At 53.9% G+C, this 16,876-nt stretch overlaps 1 protein-coding gene across 10 annotated transcripts in view; it reads left to right on the plus strand.

Annotated features, from left to right (window-relative positions):
- SHANK3 (SH3 and multiple ankyrin repeat domains 3) overlaps positions 1 to 16,876 on the plus strand; it is a 151,293-nt gene that overhangs the window by 107,865 nt on the left and 26,552 nt on the right. For 9 of the 10 annotated variants that reach the window (XR_012051824.1, XR_012051825.1, XR_012051820.1 and 6 more), the window contains 5 exons: positions 2,101 to 2,236; positions 8,531 to 8,611; positions 12,229 to 12,252; positions 14,372 to 14,499; positions 15,563 to 15,665. Coding sequence is in view for 7 of the 10 variants with exons in the window: in XM_072917967.1 (XP_072774068.1) it covers positions 2,101 to 2,236; positions 8,531 to 8,611; positions 12,229 to 12,252; positions 14,372 to 14,499; positions 15,563 to 15,665 (472 nt within the window). In the remaining 3 variants the exon portion in view is untranslated. The remainder of the gene's footprint in view (positions 1 to 2,100; positions 2,237 to 8,530; positions 8,612 to 12,228; positions 12,253 to 14,371; positions 14,500 to 15,562; positions 15,666 to 16,876) is intronic. The other variant, XM_072917976.1, reaches the window with a different exon arrangement.

A 16,876-nucleotide genomic window follows, 5' to 3' on the forward strand; every position in this document is an offset into this window, starting at 1 on the left:
GGTCAGGAAGCAAAAAAAGCAGGAAATGCGGATAATTCCGGCTCCGGAGCGTGGGAGGTTGATAAAAAGGATCCGAGGAAATATCAAAGGCCGGGATTTCGGATCATCGGGAATTTGGGAACATTGGGAGCTCCCGAAAAAAAAAAAAAAAAAAAAAAAAAAAAAAAAAAAGAGGGAAGAGGCTGATCCAGCTCCATTTTTTCTTATGGAAATGCTCAAAATTTGGGATATTCTGGTGCGGGGAAAAAAAGCTGGAATGTTCTGCTCCGAGCTCGGATTTCTCCGGGAGATGTCTCTGGGAACACGAAGTTTCCCAGTAACCAAGGAGAGAGGAATTCCTAAAAATATCCATTCCCAAATTACCGGGCTGGGAGAGCGGATCCCGGAGATCTGCGGGAGGGGGGACTGGGAATGCTGCTCAGCCCTGGAATTCCGGAGGCTCGGGATGAGCACTGGGCTCTCACAGTTTTCCAGAGGGGTGGAATTGAGGGAAATCAAGTCAGGGATGAGTTGGGAGCACAGGGAATTCCAGGATTGAAATCCCAAGGAATTCCGAGGAGGTGGAGATCGGGCTCAGGTTATTCCAAGGGTTTTGTTGGAATTCCTTCAAAACCACAGGATTCAGATGGAAATAAATACAATTAGGAGTTGGGAGACAATTCCCAACAATTCCCTGGCTGGATCCGGGTGGGAATCAGGATCTGATCCCAGGGAAAAGGGATGGGATGAGCGGGAATGGCCTCAAGCTGAGCCAGGGATGGAATATTTGGGGGAAATCCTTCATGGAGAAGGTTGGGAATGGTGGGAATGGGCTGAGCAGGGCAGTGGGAATCACCATTCCTGAGGGATTTCAAATCCATGGATCAGGGGTGGGAATGGCAATTCTGGGAACGCTCCCGGTGGGATTTCCAGGGATTCCCAGATTCCAGGATTTCATTCCCAACCCAGGAAATGCTGACGGGAGAACCTTGGGAATTTCCCGTTCCGGCAAACCCTGCCAGGCAGGGAATGGAGATTCCAGGCTCAGGAATTCCCTTGGGAAAAGGGAATTCTCCCAGACATTTCTGGATTTCTCCCAGATTTTTTTAGTTGGACGTGGCAGCTCCTGGGAGGACAAAATTCCCAAGCTCCCTGAAATTCCCATGAAATTCCCAGATGGGGGATGGATCCAGCAGGATTGGGACGGGATCTGGGAATGATTCAGGAGGTGGGAAAAGGGATGAGGATCCAGGAATTCATGTCTCTGGAATGTGGGTGTGGAATTCCGGCAGTTTGGAAGGAGCTCAGTGCACATGAGAGAATTCCCTGGAAAACCATTCCATGGATTCCAGTAAATCCCATGGGAACTTGCCCATGGAATGGGGTGGACTTGGAGAGGAGGGAAAGGTCCGAACCGGGATCCTCAGTAGGATTTTGGGATCTGGAGAGTCCTGGATAATCCCAAATTCTCTGGAATGGCAATTCCAGGATTTCCGCTCTTTCCTCCTGCTGAAGGTTGATCCCAAAATTCCTGGAGTTCTTCCCAACGCTCCGTGTTTATCCCATGGGTCCATCCCAAGGGATGGCCCTGAGCCCATTCCGGCTCCTTTCTTCTGGGAAACTTCGAATTCCCAGGAATCGTCGTGTGGGATCATCAGCAGCTCAGGCTGCTCCCGGATGAAGGGATGGAATTCCACAAAATCATGGAATCTCCTGGAATGCTTTGGGTGGGAAAGGACCTTCAATCCCATTCCAAGGGCTGGGAATCCCTGGAAGTGCCCGAGGCCAGCCGGGATCAGCCGGGGATAGCGGGAGGTCCCTGCCCTCGGATCCGGATGGGATTTGAGGCCATTCCCAACCCATTCCAGGATTTCCTGGATCCGCAGGGCTGGAAGAGCAGAGGGATTCTCCCAAGCCTGAAAGAAACTGGGAATTTTTTTTGGAATCTTCTCCCTCCTCACCATCACCGGGTGGCGACTCCCAACCAGCACAAAAAAAAGATGGGAAAAAAACCTGGGAAAAGCGGGATTTTTGCGGATGACTTCCATGTTTGTTTTTTGGGTTTTTTTTTCCCCAACTGGGAATTCTGATCCGGCTTTTTTTTTTTTTTTGGGAATGCAGGTGAACGGAGTGAACGTGGTGAAGGTGGGGCACAAGCAGGTGGTGGCGCTGATCCGGCAGGGCGGGAATCACCTCCTGATGAAAGTCGTGTCCGTCAGCCGCAAGCCCGACTCCGAGGAGGGATCCCGCAAAAAGGGTGAGCGGCAATTCCCGGAATTCCTGGAATTCCCGGAATCCCGGGATGGGCCAGAGCGGCCCCAGCCAGGAGAGGGAGTGGTGGGGCTGGAAAATTCCAGGGTGGGAAGGTTGGGATGTGGCGGTTTTGGGGTGTGTGTGTGTTTTTTGGGATGTGCCTGGTATTGGGATGCACCAATTTTTGGGATGTTTCCATTTTTTGGGATGCGCCAATTTTTGGGATTCACTGATTTTTTGGGATGTGCCCATATTCGGGATGCAACGATTTTTGGGATGTATCCATTTTTTGGGATGTGCCTGGTTTTGGAATGCGACTTCAGGATCCATAGATTTATGGGATATAAGGATGTTTGGGATGCGCCTGTTTTTGGGATGCAATGATTTTTGGGATGTGTCCATTTTTTAAGATGTGCCATTTTTTGGGATGCACCAATTTCAGGATGCACCAATTTTGGGATTCACCAATTTTGGGATGTGTTGATGTTTGCAATGTGCCCGTTTTTGGGATGCAATGATTTTTGGGATGTGCCAGTTTTTGGGATGCAACGATTTTTGGGATGTTTCCATTTATTGGGACGTGGCTGGTTTTGGAATGCAACAATTTCAGGATGCACCGATTTTGGGATGTGCCCATTTTTGGGATGTGCCAGTTTTTGGGATGGAATGACTTTCGGGATGTGTCCATTTTTTAAGATGTGCCGATTTTTGGGATGCGCCAATTTCGGGACGTGCTGTTTTTTTAGGATGTACCCATTTTTGGGATGTGCCCGTCTTTGGGATGTCTTGATGTTTGGAATGTGCTGGGTTTTGGGATGTGCTGGTTTTTGGGATGTGTCCATTTTTTGGGATGTGCCGATTTTTTGGGATGTGCCAGTTTTTGGGATGTGCCCATTTTTTGGGATGTGCCAGTTTTTGGGATGTGCCAATTTCAGGATGTGCAGTTTTTTGGGATGAGCTGGTTTTTGGGATACACCAATTTTTGGGATGTGTTGATATAGGGATGCAATGATTTTTGGGATATGCCCATTTTTTGGAATTTCCCAGTTTTTGGGATGTGCTGATTTTCGAGATACATTGGGGTTTGGGATGCACCAATTTCAGGATTTTTGGGATGCACCGATGTTTGGGATGTGCCGTCTTTTGGGATGCGCTGGTTTATGGGATTTCAGTGATTCTGGGGATTTGGGATGGGCCGGAGCAGCCCCAGGGAGGAGAGGGAATGGTGGGAGTGGGGAGGGTGGAAAATTCCGGGTGGGAAGGTTGGGATGTACCGGGTTTTTTGGATGTGTTGACTTTTCGGCTGCAGCAATTTTTGGGATGTGCCAGTTTTTTGGAATGTGCTGTTTTCCAGGATGCGTTAATTTCGGGATGCGTCTGTTTTTTGGGATGCACTGATTTTTGGGATGTGTCGGTGTTGGGATGTGCTGATTTTTGGGATGCAATGATTGTTGGGATGTGTCTATTTTTTAAGATGTGCCGATTTTTGGGATATGCCAATTTCAGGATGCACCAATTTTGGGATGTGCCCATTTTGGGGATGCAATGGTTTTTGGGATGTTTCCATTTTTTTTCAGGATGTGCCCTTTTTTTGGGATGAACCAGTTTCTGGGAAACGCTGGTTTTTGGAATGCACTGGGATGCATTTTTTGTTGATGTTGGGATGCAATGATTTTTGGGATATGTCCATTTTTTGGGATGCAATGATTTTTGGGATGCGCCCATTTTTTGGGATGTGCCGATTTTTGGGATGTGCCAATTTCAGGACGCACCGATTTTGGGATGCGCCAATTTTTGGGATGTGCTGTTGTTCAGAAAGTGCCAGTTTTTGGGATGTGCTGATTTGTGGGATACGCTGATTTTTGGGATGTTTCAAGTTTTGGGAAGCACCGATTCTGGATCTGCTGATGTTTGGGATGCACTGTTTTTTGGGATGCACCCATTTTAGGATGGGAAGGGTTTTGGGATGTGCCCATTTTGGGATGTGTTGATTTTTGGGATGTGTTGATTTTTGGGAGGTGCTGATTTCTGGGATGTTCCCATTTTGGGATGTTCCAACTTTTGGGATGCAAAGATTTTTGGGATATGTCCATTTTTTTGGGACGTGCTGATTTTTGGGATGTGTGGATTTTTTGAATGTCTTGATTTTTGGGATGTGCCAATTTTTGGAATGTTCTGAGTTTTGGGATGCAAAATTTTTTGGGATTTGCTCATTTTAGGATGTGCTGATTTTTGGTAAGAGTTGATTAAGAGTTGATTTTTGGGATGCATTGTTTTTTGGGATGCACCCATTTTGGGATTTTTCCCACTTTGGGAACTGCCCATTTTTGTGATGCATCATTTTTTGGGATGCCCTGGATTTTGAGATGCATTGGTGTTTGGGATACAAAGATTTTTGGGATGCTCCTGTTTTTGGGACACATAAATTTTTGGGATGTGCCAGTTTCTGGGATGTGCTGATTTTTGGGAATGTGGGCAGGGAAGTTCAGGATGATCCCAACCGCATCTGTGGAGTTGTGGTGTTTTTTGGGAATTTTCCCAAGGTCTGGAATTCCTGGACTTGTGGTGTTTTTTGGGAATAGCTTGGATTTCCAAGGTCTGGAATTCCTGGAGCCAAGGTGCTTTTTGGGAATTCCTGGACTTGTTGTGTTTTTTGAGAGTTTTCTGGATTCCCAAGAGCTGGAACTCTTGGGCTTGTGGTGTTTTTTGGGAATTGCTTGGATTCCCAAAGTCTGGAATTCATGGAGTTGTGGTGCTTTTGGGAATGGATTTGATTCCCAGGGTGTGGAGTTCCTGTAGCTGTGCTGTTTTTTGGGAATTGCTTGGATTCCCAAGAATTCCCAATATCAGGAATGTCTGGAATTGTGGTGAACAGGGAACAGGAGTTTTGGGAGCTCATGGATGTGGGAAGGGAGGGATGGACTGGGAATTCAGGGAGGGATTTAGGAGGGATTTGGGGAGTCTGGGATGGATTTTGGGAATCGCTTTTGATTCCCACGATCCATAATTCCTGGAATTCCCATCAGCTGCTCCAGGCTCCATCTCCACCTGGGAATTGCTGGGATAGGAAACAACCCTGGTCATTGCTGGGAATGTTGAGGGGCAGGATGGTGATCCCAAAGGAACACCAAGAATTCCGGGATGGAACCAGGGAGTTGCTGTGGGAATTCCTGGGCACGGTTAGTCCTGGGGGATCCCAGAAACTTCTGGGATTTCATTCCATGGGTTCTGGATTTTGGGAGCAGATCCAAGAGTTCAGGCAGGGCAGGGATTTGTCCAGAAGGACGGGAACATCAGGAAGGAGCCAGGAGGGGATTGGGACTGGAATTCCAGGGAATGAGAGGAGGGAGGTGGGAAAAGGGGAATGAGAAAAAAGGTGGAATTACGGAGATGGGAAAAGGGGGATGGGAGTTTGGGAAGCAGGAGCAGGATGGGATGGAGGGACAGGAGCAGGAAGATGGAAGCGGGGATGGAAAAAGGAGATGGAAGTGGAGGGACAGGAGCAGAGGAATGGGAGCGGGGAATGGAAATGGGATGGGAGCAGGGAATGGAAATGGGATGGGAGCGGGGAATGGAAATGGGATGGGAGCAGGAGACAGGAGCGGGGCATGGAAACAGCGGGAGAGGAGGGATGGGGCAGGGATGGATGGATGGAAACAGGAATGGAAGCAGGAATTGGAAACAGGGATAGAGGCAGGGGGTGGGAGGAAGGAATGGAATCAGGGATGGGAGCAGGGATGGAATTAGGGGGATTGGAGCGGGGATGGGATCAAGGATGGAATCGGGGATGGGAGCAGGGATTAGAGTAAAGAATGGAATCAGGGATGGGAGCAGGGATTAGAGTAAAGAATGGGATCGGGGAGTGGAATCAGGGATGGGAGCAGGGGGATTGGAATAGGGGATGAGAGTAGGGATGGAATCAGGGATGGAATCAGGAGGATTGGAGCGGGGATGGGATCAAGGATGGAATCAGGGATGGGAGCAGAGGGATTGGAGTAGAGAATGGAATCAGGGAGTGGAATCAGGGATGGGAGCAGGGATGGGATCAAGGATGGAATCAGGGATGGGAGCAGGGGGATTGGAATAGGGGATGGGAGCAGGGATGGGATCAGTGGGATTGGAGCGGGGATGGGATCAAGGATGGAATCAGGGATGGGAGCAGGAGGATTGGAGCAGGGGATGGGAGCAGGGATGGGATCAAGGATGGAATCAGGGATGGAATCAGGGATGGGAGCAGGAGGATTGGAATAGGGGATGGAATCAAGGATGGAATCCAGGGATGGGAGCAGGGGAATTGGAGCGGAGGGGTGGGAGCAGGGATGGGATCAAGGATGGAATCAGGGATGGGATCAAGGATGGGAGCAGGGATTAGAGTAGAGAATGGGATCAGGGAGTGGAATCAGGGATTGGAGCAGGAGGATTGGAGTAAGGGATGGAAGCAGGGATGGAATCAGTGGGATTGGAGCAGGGATTAGAGTAGAGAATGGAATCAGGGAGTGGAATTCAGGGATGAGAGTAAGGAATGGAATCGGGGATGGGATCAAGGATGGAATCAGGGATGGGAGCAGGGGGGTGGGAGTAGGGGGGTGGGAGCAGGGATGGGAGTAGGGGGATTGGAGCAGGGGGGTGGGAGCAGGGATTAGAGTAGAGAATGGAATCAGGGAGTGGAATCAGGGATGGGAGCAGGGGAATTGGAGCAGGGATGGGAGCAGGGATGGGATCAAGGATGGAATCAGGGATGGGAGCAGGAGGATTGGAGTAGGGGATGGGATCAAGGATGGAATCAGTGGGATTGGAGCGGGGATGGGATCAAGGATGGAATCCAGGGATGGGAGCAGGGATGGAATCAGTGGGATTGGAGCGGGGATGGGATCAAGGATGGAATCAGGGATGGGAGCAGGGGGATTGGAGCAGGGGGGTGGGAGCAGGGATTAGAGTAGAGAACGGAATCAGCGAGTGGAATCAGGGATGGGAACAGGGATGGGATCAAGGATGGGAGCAGGAGAATGGGAGCAGGGGGATTGGAGCAGGGGGGTGGGAGCAGGGATTAGAGTAGAGAACGGAATCAGGGAGTGGAATCAGGGAGACTGGAGTAGCGAATGGAGTCAGGGGGCTGGGAGCAGGGATGGAGCAGGGGGATGGGAGCAGGGAAAGGGGGGCCGGGATCGGGGCCGCTCCCAGCGCAGCACGCGGGGCTCGGGGGAGGGAAGAGGGAAGGGAGGGAAGGAGGGAGCGCTGCTGGCACGAGGAGCTCCAATTATCCTGTCACGGCACAAAGGCACGAGCCGTGGGAACGGCTGGCAGCCTCGGGAACTCACTCAGCCGGGAATAATCCTCGGGAATTCAGCCGGGAATCAGCGCTGGGAGCCCCGGCGGGGCCGCTCGGGCCGCTCCAGCCGCTCCAGCCCGGGGTGAGCCGCTGCCCCCTCGGCGCTTCCCGGTGCCTTCCTCATCCCGATCCTCCGCATCCACGCGGCCGCTTTTCCAAGGGATCCGAGGGGCGCTGGGGGGACCGGGGGGGGGTGTGGGGGGGTGCTGGTCCCGTGTGTCCCCCCACCCCGGTGACAGCGCCTGTGTGGGCCCGGCTGGGGCTGAATCCGCCCCGCTGGATCCCTGCCGCAGGCACAGGGATGCTCGGAGCTGCCGTTGCCATGGCAATCCTGGAGCGTTATTCCAGCATTGTCAGCGCGGAGCAGCGAGGAGGAGGAGGAGGAGGAAGAGGAAGAGCTTTCCACTCATCCTCGCTGCTCCGGGGGGTGTGGGGGGTGTGCTCAGGGAATGCGGGATCGGGCGCTTTTGGGATCATCCCGGGCCATGCGTCCTTGGGCAGCTCCCGGCTGGACATCAGCGCTTCCATAGGGTCGGGATCCACGGCCAGGAGCCTGCAGGAGGAGGAGGAGGAGGAGGAAGAGGAGGGTGGGGTGGGCTGAAGCGCTCGGGGGGCTGCGCCGAGGCGGGAAGAGCATCCCGAGCTCAGGCTGGACACATTCCCGCTTTCCCCGCACCCATCCCGGGATCCCCGAGAGCCTCCCCCGCCTCCCCGGGGCCATGGCTCGGACTCCGCGCTGAGCCAGGGGAGGGGGGCCGACATTCCCAAAGGCCGCGGGCACATTCCCGGCGGGAATCATGAAGAAGTTCGCGTCCACGCGCAGCCTCAATAAGATCCTGCAGCAGTGCGACTCCTCGTCCCGGGAATACGAGGAGATCCAGGCTGTGGAGAAGAAGTGGCACCTGCACCTGGCCACGCCGCGGAAATTCCGGGAGAAGAGGTGCAAGATGCCCTCTCTGTTCCTTGCAGCTCCGCCGCCGCCCAAGAGAGCGCCCAGCACCACCCTCACGCTGCGCTCCAAGTCCATGACAGCCGAGCTGGAGGAGCTGGGTAAGGCCGGCGGGGTTTTCCAGAGGTTTTCCAGCGGTTTTTCCAGCTGTTCGCGTGTGCGCCGTGGTGGTGGGGGGTGTGGGAGGGGCGGGGGAGCAGGATTCCCGTCTCTGTCCGGAGGGATGTCCGGAGGGATGTCCGGAGGGATGTCCGGAGGGATGTCCGGCGCTCCAGAGGCGCATCCCGGCGGAGGTGGGCGTGGGAAGGGTGTTGGGAGTCTCCAGGTGGGTGTGGAGGGGTTGATGTGCCCTGGCCTTGGGCATCCTGCTCCATTCCCTGCTCCTTTCCCTGCTCCATTCCCTTATCAACTCCTGCTCCATTCCCTTATCAATTCCTGTTCCATTTCCTTATCAGTTCCTGCTCCATTCCCTGCTCCATTCCCTGCTCCATTCCCTTATCAATTCCCTGCTCCATTCCCTGCTCCATTCCCTTATCAATTCCTGCTCCTTTCCCTTTTCCTTTCCCAGTTCCATTCCCTGCTCCATTCCCTTATGAATTCCTGCTCCGTTTCCTTATCAGTTCCTGCTCCATTCCCTTATCAATTCCTGCTCCATTCCCTGCTCCTTTCCCTGCTCCTTTCCTTGCTCCATTCCCTGATCCATTTCTGATTCATTCCCTGCTCCTTCCATTCCCTGTTCCATTCCCAGCTCCATTCCCTGCTCCATTCCCTAATCCTGTCCCTGCTCCTTTCCCTGCTCCTGACCCTTTCCCTTCTCCTGCTCCTCTCCTCGCATTCCTCACTCCTTTCCATGCTCCTCTCCCTGCTCCTGCCCTTCTTCCTTATCGCCTCCCTGTTCTTTTCCTGCTCCTTTCCCTGCTTCTTTCCCTGATCAATTCCCAGTTCCATTCCCTGTTTCATTCCCTGTTTCCTTCCCTGTTCTTTTCCCCGTTCCTTTCCCAGCTCCATTCCCAGCTCCTTTCCCTAATCAATTCCCAGCTCCTGATCCTTTTCCTGCTCCCCTCCCTGCTCCTCCTACTCCTCTTCCTGCTCCTCATCTTCTCCCTGCTCCTCTCCCGGCTCCTGCTCCTTTTCCTGATCCGCTCTCTTCTCCCATTCCTCTCCCTTCTCCTTTCCCTGCTCCTCCTGCTCCTCATCCCGCTCCTCTCCCGTTTCCTCATCCCGCTCCTTTCCCGTTTCCTCATCCCGCTCCTCTCCCTCCTTTCCCACACCCGGCAATCCCAGGTTTTGATTTCCCATCTCCGGGCAGATCCCAAACCCTGCCAGGAGAGCTCTGGGAGAGCTTTGGAATTCCAGGAGAACTCCAGGAGAGCTCTGGGAGAGCTTTGGAATTCCAGGAGAGCTCTGGGAGAGCTCTGGAATTCCAGGAGAGCTCCGGGAGAGCTCTGGGAGAGCTTTGGAATTCCGGGAGAACTCCAGGAGGGCTCTGAGAGAGCTCTGGAATTTCAGGAGAGCTCTGGGAGAGCTCTGGGAGAGCTCTGGAATTCTGGGAGAACTCCAGGAGGGCTCTGGGAGAGCTCTGGAATTCCGGGAGAGCTCCGGGAGAACTCTGTGAGAGCTCTGAAATTCTGGGAGAACTCCAGGAGAGCTCTAGGAGACCTTTGGAATTCCAGGAGAGCTCTGGGAGAGCTCTGGGAGAGCTCTGGAATTCCAGGAGAGCTCCAGGGAAAATCCAAGAGACCTCCAGGTGAGCTCCAAGTGAGATCTCCAGGATAGATCCAGGAGAGCTCCAGGAGAATTCCAAAAGAATTCTCCTGGAGAATTCCGGGAGATCTCCAGGATTGCTCCGTCTCCCCCATTCCCACATTTCCTGCTGCTTTCCCATCCCGCTCCACATTCCCAGATTCCCTGAAATCCTCTCCCCTCTCACCATTCCCTGCTTCCCGCTGCCAGAATTCCTTGTTTTTCCCATCCCTCGTGGCCACCTGGGATGTCCCTGGGAGCTGATCCCGTTCCATCCCTTCCCTTTTCCCGGATCCGGTGGCGCTTTGTCCCTGGATGTCACCAGAGTGGCCACGGAGGGATCCCAAATCCCAGGAAAACTTTGGAGCATCCCTGGCGGCAGGGCTGGCTCCGAGGCCATCCACGCTGCCCCAGCTTCCATGGGAATTTGGGATTTTCCATGTGGGAATGTGGCACCCTGGAGGCTCAGCAGGATCCCACATTCCCCCTGGTTTTCCATCTTTTTCCCTGTTCTCCATGGTTTTCCATGTTTTCCTTGGTTTTCCGTGTTCTCCATGATTTTCCCTCTTCTCCATGGTTTTCCATGTTCTCCCTGGTTTTTCCAAGCTCTTCCTGGTTTTCCACTCCTGGTTTTTCCATGTTCTCCATGGTTTTCCATCCCTTCCCTGTTTTCCATGCCCTTCTTGGTTTTCCATGCTCATCCTGGTTTTCCAAGCTCTCCCTGTTTAACATGATCTCCATGGATTTCCACATTCTCCCTGATTTTCCACGCTCTCGGTTTTCCATTCCTTCTGGTTTTCCAAGCTCTCCCTGTTTTCCATGCCCTCCTTCTTTCTTAATTCCTTCTGGTTTTCCATGTTTTCCTTAGTTTTCCATGTTTTCCTTGGTTTTCCATGCTCTCAGTTTTTCCATTCCTTCTGGTTTTCCATGCCCCTCCTGGTTTTTCCTCTTTTTTAATTCCTTCCTGGTTTTCCAGGCCCTCCTTGGTTTTTCCATGCTCTCCATTCCCCCCCTCTGCTCTCCCTGTTTTCCATGCCATCCCTGTTTTTCCATTCCCTCTGCTTTTCCACGCCCTTCCCAGTTTTCCAAGCCCCTCCTTGGAGCCAGGCCCTGCGGGATCAGATCCCAGAATTCCCAGATTGGATCAGCTGGGATTTATTTTATCCTGAGCCTCCAACTGGATTCCCACCCTGGAATTCCCACCCTTGATTCCCGGCGCTTCCAGACTGTTATTCCCAATCCAAGGCTCCTTTTTTTGGTGGGAATTCTTGGGAGCAGAGGCAGACCTGCTCCTTTTTCCCACTTTTCCCCCATCCTGGATCCTGGGATTCCACAATTCCCATGGTTTTTTTGGGGAATTGTAGCGCTCATTCCCATAGATCAAGGAATGGGCTGAAGCCATTCCAGGGAAAACAGGGGATCCATCCTCTTCCCATCCTTTGCTCCGGGTGGATCAGCATTCCCAGGATTCGGCTTGGAGCCGCTCTCCTTCCCGAGGAACCGTCAGGGAAAGGGACATTCCCAAAGAAAGCTCTGCCGGGTGCTTCCCGCCCCGTTTTCCATGGATCCCAAACACCCCCTCTGCCCTTCCCGACGCTTTCCCTGCCATTCCAATCCCCTTGGAGCAGCAGATTCCCAGCAGGATGCGCTGGGATCCCCCCTGTGCCAAAATCCATGGATGGGGAATTACCCTGGGAGCTTTTCCATGCCTTGGGATGGAATTCCAGCCAATCCTGCTCCGGCTTCCCTGGATCCATGAGGAGGGCAAGGGATGATCCCAGCCTGGAGCTGGGATAAATCCCAAATCCTGGGTCGGAGGGACAATCCCGGTGGATAAAGGCTGGAATTCCGAGGTGCCCTGCCCAAATCCCACATCCCAGAGGCCGGGAAATGTGGGAAGAGCCAGGCTGGAGCCGGGAATGGGGGCGGGAATTGTTCCATGCCATTGATTCTGTGTTTTGTTTCCCATTCCAAGCCTCCATGCGGAGAAGGAAAGGGGGTGAGTGAAAGCGAAATTCCCGGGATTCCGCCCCTTCCTGACAGCTCCCGCTGGGATCCGGCAGGATCCAGACTTGGGGGAGATTCCGGCATCCCGAGGGTCGCTGTTCCTGCAGCGCCTCAGGGAATTCAGCCAGGATTTGGGAATTCGGGATCGACTCCAATGTCCTGGAGCCGCTCTGTCAGGAATTGGAACGCCTGCAATTGGAATGCCAGGAATTCCACAGGGAATTCTGCTGGCTACAGGCAGAATGCTCCTGTATCCCAAAATTCCCAACCCTGCCATTCCCAGGTGTGATCCCTGCTCCGGGTTTGTCCAGTGTCGGATCCGAGGGAATGACGGTGTCCAGCTTTATCCCAAATAGCCAAAGCCTTTCCTGGCAAATCCAGGGAATTTATCCCACTATTCCTGGCAGTTCCAGGCATTTTATCCCTTTATTCCTGGCGAATCCAGGCGGTTTATCCCGCTATTCCTGGCAGTTCCGGGCAGTTTTTCCCGCTATTCCTGGCAGTTCCAGGCAGTTTTTCCCGCTATTCCTGGTGGATCCATGCAGTTTATCCTGCTGTTTCCACCCTGAGGATGTGCCGGGAATGTCGCAGAAAAACCGGGAAGTTTTTGGTGGAAGGGTTGGAGCTGGGTGGGATTGAAGGTCCCTTCCCACCCAACCCTTCCTGGGATTTTCTGATCCGGGATTTTCTGTCCTGGTGGGTCCCATTCCATGTTCCCCACGGAGCTGGGAATGTGGGATCAGCTCTTCCAGCAGGGATCCAGTGGGGATAGGACAGGGAAGAAGCCAAGCGGGAATTACCGTGGGAAGTGTCTGATCCAGAAGGGGCCACACGCGGATCCCATGGATCCAGAAAATCAGCTGGAGGTTCCCAAGGATTGGAGACAGATCCAGGATGTGTTTCTTCCGGAAAATATTCCAGGGAGAATTCCAGCACATTCCAGGCCCTAAAGGGGCTCCAGGAGAGCTGCAGAGTGTCCGGGGAGAAGGATGGAGGGACAGGACACAGGGAATGGCTCCCACTGCCAGAGGGATGGATGGGATCTTGGGAATGAGGAATTCCTGGCTGGGCTGGGATTGCCAGAGCAGCTGGGGCTGCCCCTGGATCCCTGGAATGTCCAAGGAAAGGCTGGAGAAATCTGGGATCATGGGAAGGTGTCCCATGGAATGGGATGAGCTTTAACATCCTTCTTTACCTGAACCATTCCATGATTCCATGTCCCACAATTCCATGGAAGGCCCGAGGACCAGCCTGGCTCCAGGATAATCCCAAGGCTGCAATTCCCACCTGGACACTGGTGGAGTTGCCCGGTCCCTCTCCCGGGGCAGGAATCTGGGATATGGATCCAGCTGGATTTGGGAAGAACCATCGGGTGAAGGTGACACCAGGCAACAGCCTCAGCTTCCCATTCCAGTTGGGAATTTTGTAGGATCAGCTCAGGAGGGATCCGTGGGAATGAATCCATGTCCACCTCCTGCCCTTTCCCATATCCCAAGGTTCAGGATTCCAGCTGGAATTCCCAAGGGAATGGATCCACTGGGATACATCCGGGCACGGCTTGGTGTTCCCAAGGGATAAAAGTGCCGGGATGGATCCTGGAGGAAGGAATTCCGGTCCCAGTCCCTATTCCATGAATTTGGACACAGCCATGGTGGCTCTGCCAATATTCCCAATATCTGTGGGCAACAGATCCTGCCCTGGACATGGAAAATTGGGATCATTCAGGGAGTCCGTTCCAGCTGGGAATATCCCGGTTTATCCCAAACAAACACTGGATGTGCCGGAGCCATGTGGATCCCATGGACACCTCCGTGTTCCGGGATTCCCTGGGCTTCCCATCCTCCTGGCAGGACTCAGCTCATCCCGAATACCCAAAATCCGGGATGAGCTCGCTGGTTAGTGTCAGGCAGAGAATTCCTTGGAATGTGGGGGGGTACAGCACCCCCGGAATTCCCCGGCTGAGCGGGATCAGCCCCCCCAAATCCACGGAAACCACCGGCCGGGGAGAGGAGCAGTGGGGACGATCCCTCCCTTCTCCGGGATGAGCTGCGGGAAGGGAGCGATCCCAGGGCTGGGATCCCCGGGATCAGCCGGTTTTCCTTGGATTCCAGAGAAGCTGGATGAGATCCTGGCGGCCACCGAGCCGGCGCTGAGGGCGGAGCTGGTGGAGGCCGATTCCAGAGCGGCCACGGTGAAACAGCGCCCGACCAGCCGGAGGATCACCCCTGCGGAGATCAGTGTGAGCCAGCGGGAATTCCGCGGGAATGGGGGCCTGGAATGTGGGAATGGGATTGGAATGGGATGGGAGGATCACCCCTGCGGAGATCAGTGTGAGCCAGCGGGAATTCCGTGGGAATGGGGGCCTGGAATGGGGGAATGGGATGGGAATAGGATGGGAGGATCACCCCTGTGGAGATCAGTGTGAGCCAGCGGGAATTCCGCGGGAATGGGGGCATGGAGTGAGGGAATGAGGTGGGAGCATCACCCCTTTGGAGATCAGTGTGAGCCAGCGGGAACTGGGGAGTGGAATTCCCAGGAATAGAAAGTGGAATTCCCAGGGAAGGAAGGAGAGGGATGGGATCATGTGGAAAGGGATGGGAGGGATCCAGAGGATCTCACTGAGGAGATCGGTGTGAGCTGGAGGGAATCCCACCAGGAATGGGGGCCTGGAATGAGGGAGAGGGATGAGAGGGAATGTGGAGTGGAATTCCCAGGAATGGAAGGAGAGGGAAGGGAGCACATGGAGAAGGATGGGAAGGAATGTGGTGCCAAGGGGAGCTGGTTCAGGAGCGGAATTCCCGGGAATGTGGAGCCTGGGAGACCCCGATCCACACTGGGGGCTCAGCGCTCCCTTGGCTCCCTGGGATCCCCATCCAGGCCTGGGAATCCACATGGATTTCCCAGGGAAAGCTGGAAGAGCAGCTCGGGAGGAGCCTGGAGAGCCGGGCTGGATGCGGGGCTGGAATTCTGCCGGAATTTGAGGGAAAGGTGGAGGGAGGAGGAGGAGGAGGAGGAGGAAGAGGCTCAGGATTGTGCCAGGAATTCTGTGGGTGGGAGGCAGCTCCAGGAAAAGCGGGACAGGAGCTCCCGGAGCCATCCTCACCAGATTCCCACCTGGAGCAGGCAGGGAGATGGGATGGGACCCAGGGAATCATCCCAACATTTGGAATTCCACTGGATGGAGCAGCAGAGTCCATCCAGTTGGGAAGAGCTCCCGTTTTCCTGCGCTTGGATGTTCGGGTGGGAATGTCGTGTCCTTCCAGCAGCATCCAGACTGGAAATTCCCTGTTTTTCCCTTCCAGTCCCTGTTTGAGCGCCAGGGAATGGCGCATTCCGGGGTCCTGGCGGGAACGGAGAAGCCCCACGTGTCCCTCCGGAAGGGAATTCCACGGACCAAGTCTGTAGGTGAGGAAAAACCCAGGAGAATCCCTTGGGAATGAGAAGGGAGGGTCCCTGTTGGATGTGGAGTGGGTGGGAAAGGCTCGGCCCTTCCCAGGTTGCTCCAGCTCTTGGATTTCGGAGTATTCTATGGAATTCCATGGAATTCCGGCTTAGAGGGATGCCTGCTCCTGCTCGGAGCGGAAGGTGGGACTGGAGAATTCTGGGAGAGAATTCTGGGAGAGAATTCCAGGAATTCCTGGATCGGCTCTGCCACCCCCAGTGTTGGCACTGGGCATTCCCAGCAGGAATGTCACCTCTGGAACTGGGAATGCTGGAGTGGGGACTTAGGAGGAGCAGGATGAGGTCTGGAGGAGGCACCTGGATGTGGGGGATCCTTGAGCTTATCCCAAAAGATTTATGGAGTCTCCAAACCCAAAACCATCTCTGCTGGGTTCTTGATTCTGTTCCCAAAGATTTTTGGTGCCGCCAAACTCAAAATCCGCCTGTGGGAAGTCCTTGACCCCATTCCAGAAGGTTTTTGGTGCTGCCAAACCCAAAATCCACCTCTGGTGGGTCCTGGACCTTGTCCCTGAAGGTTTCCCAAACTTGGCTGTGGGATATCCTGGACCTTGTTCCTAAAGATTTATGGAGTCTCCGACTCCAAAACAATTTCTGCTGGGTTCTTGGTTCTGTTCCCAAGGATTGATGGTGCTGCCAAACCTAAAATCCATCTGTGGGAAGTCCTTGACCCCATTCCAGAAGGTTTTTGGTGCCGCCAACCCCAAACCAGCTCTGGTGGCTCCTGGACCTTGTCCAAAAACATTCATGGAGTCTCCAAACCCACAGCCATCTCTGGTGGGTTCTCAACTCTGTTCCTAAAGATTTCAAACCCAAAATCCACCTGTGGGAAGTCCTTGACCCCATTCCAGAAGGTTTTCAGTGCCACCAACCCCAAAACCAGCTCTGGTGGCTCCTGGACCTTGTCCTGAAGGTTTTCGGTGCCACCAAACCCCGAAATCCAGCTGTGGTGGCTCCCTGAGCTTGTCCCTAAAGATTTCTGGTGCCACCAATCCCAAACTCACCTGTGGGAAGTCCTTGACCCCATTCCAGAAGATTTTTGGTGCCACCAACCCCAAAACCAGCTCTGGTGGCTCCTAGACCTTGTCCTGAAGGTTTTCGGTGCCACCAAACCCCAAAATCCAGCTGTGGTGGCTCCTTGAGCTTGTCCATAAAGA

The sequence above is a fragment of the Taeniopygia guttata genome, chromosome 1A (assembly GCF_048771995.1).
Source record: "Taeniopygia guttata chromosome 1A, bTaeGut7.mat, whole genome shotgun sequence".
Taxonomy (NCBI): domain Eukaryota; kingdom Metazoa; phylum Chordata; class Aves; order Passeriformes; family Estrildidae; genus Taeniopygia; species Taeniopygia guttata.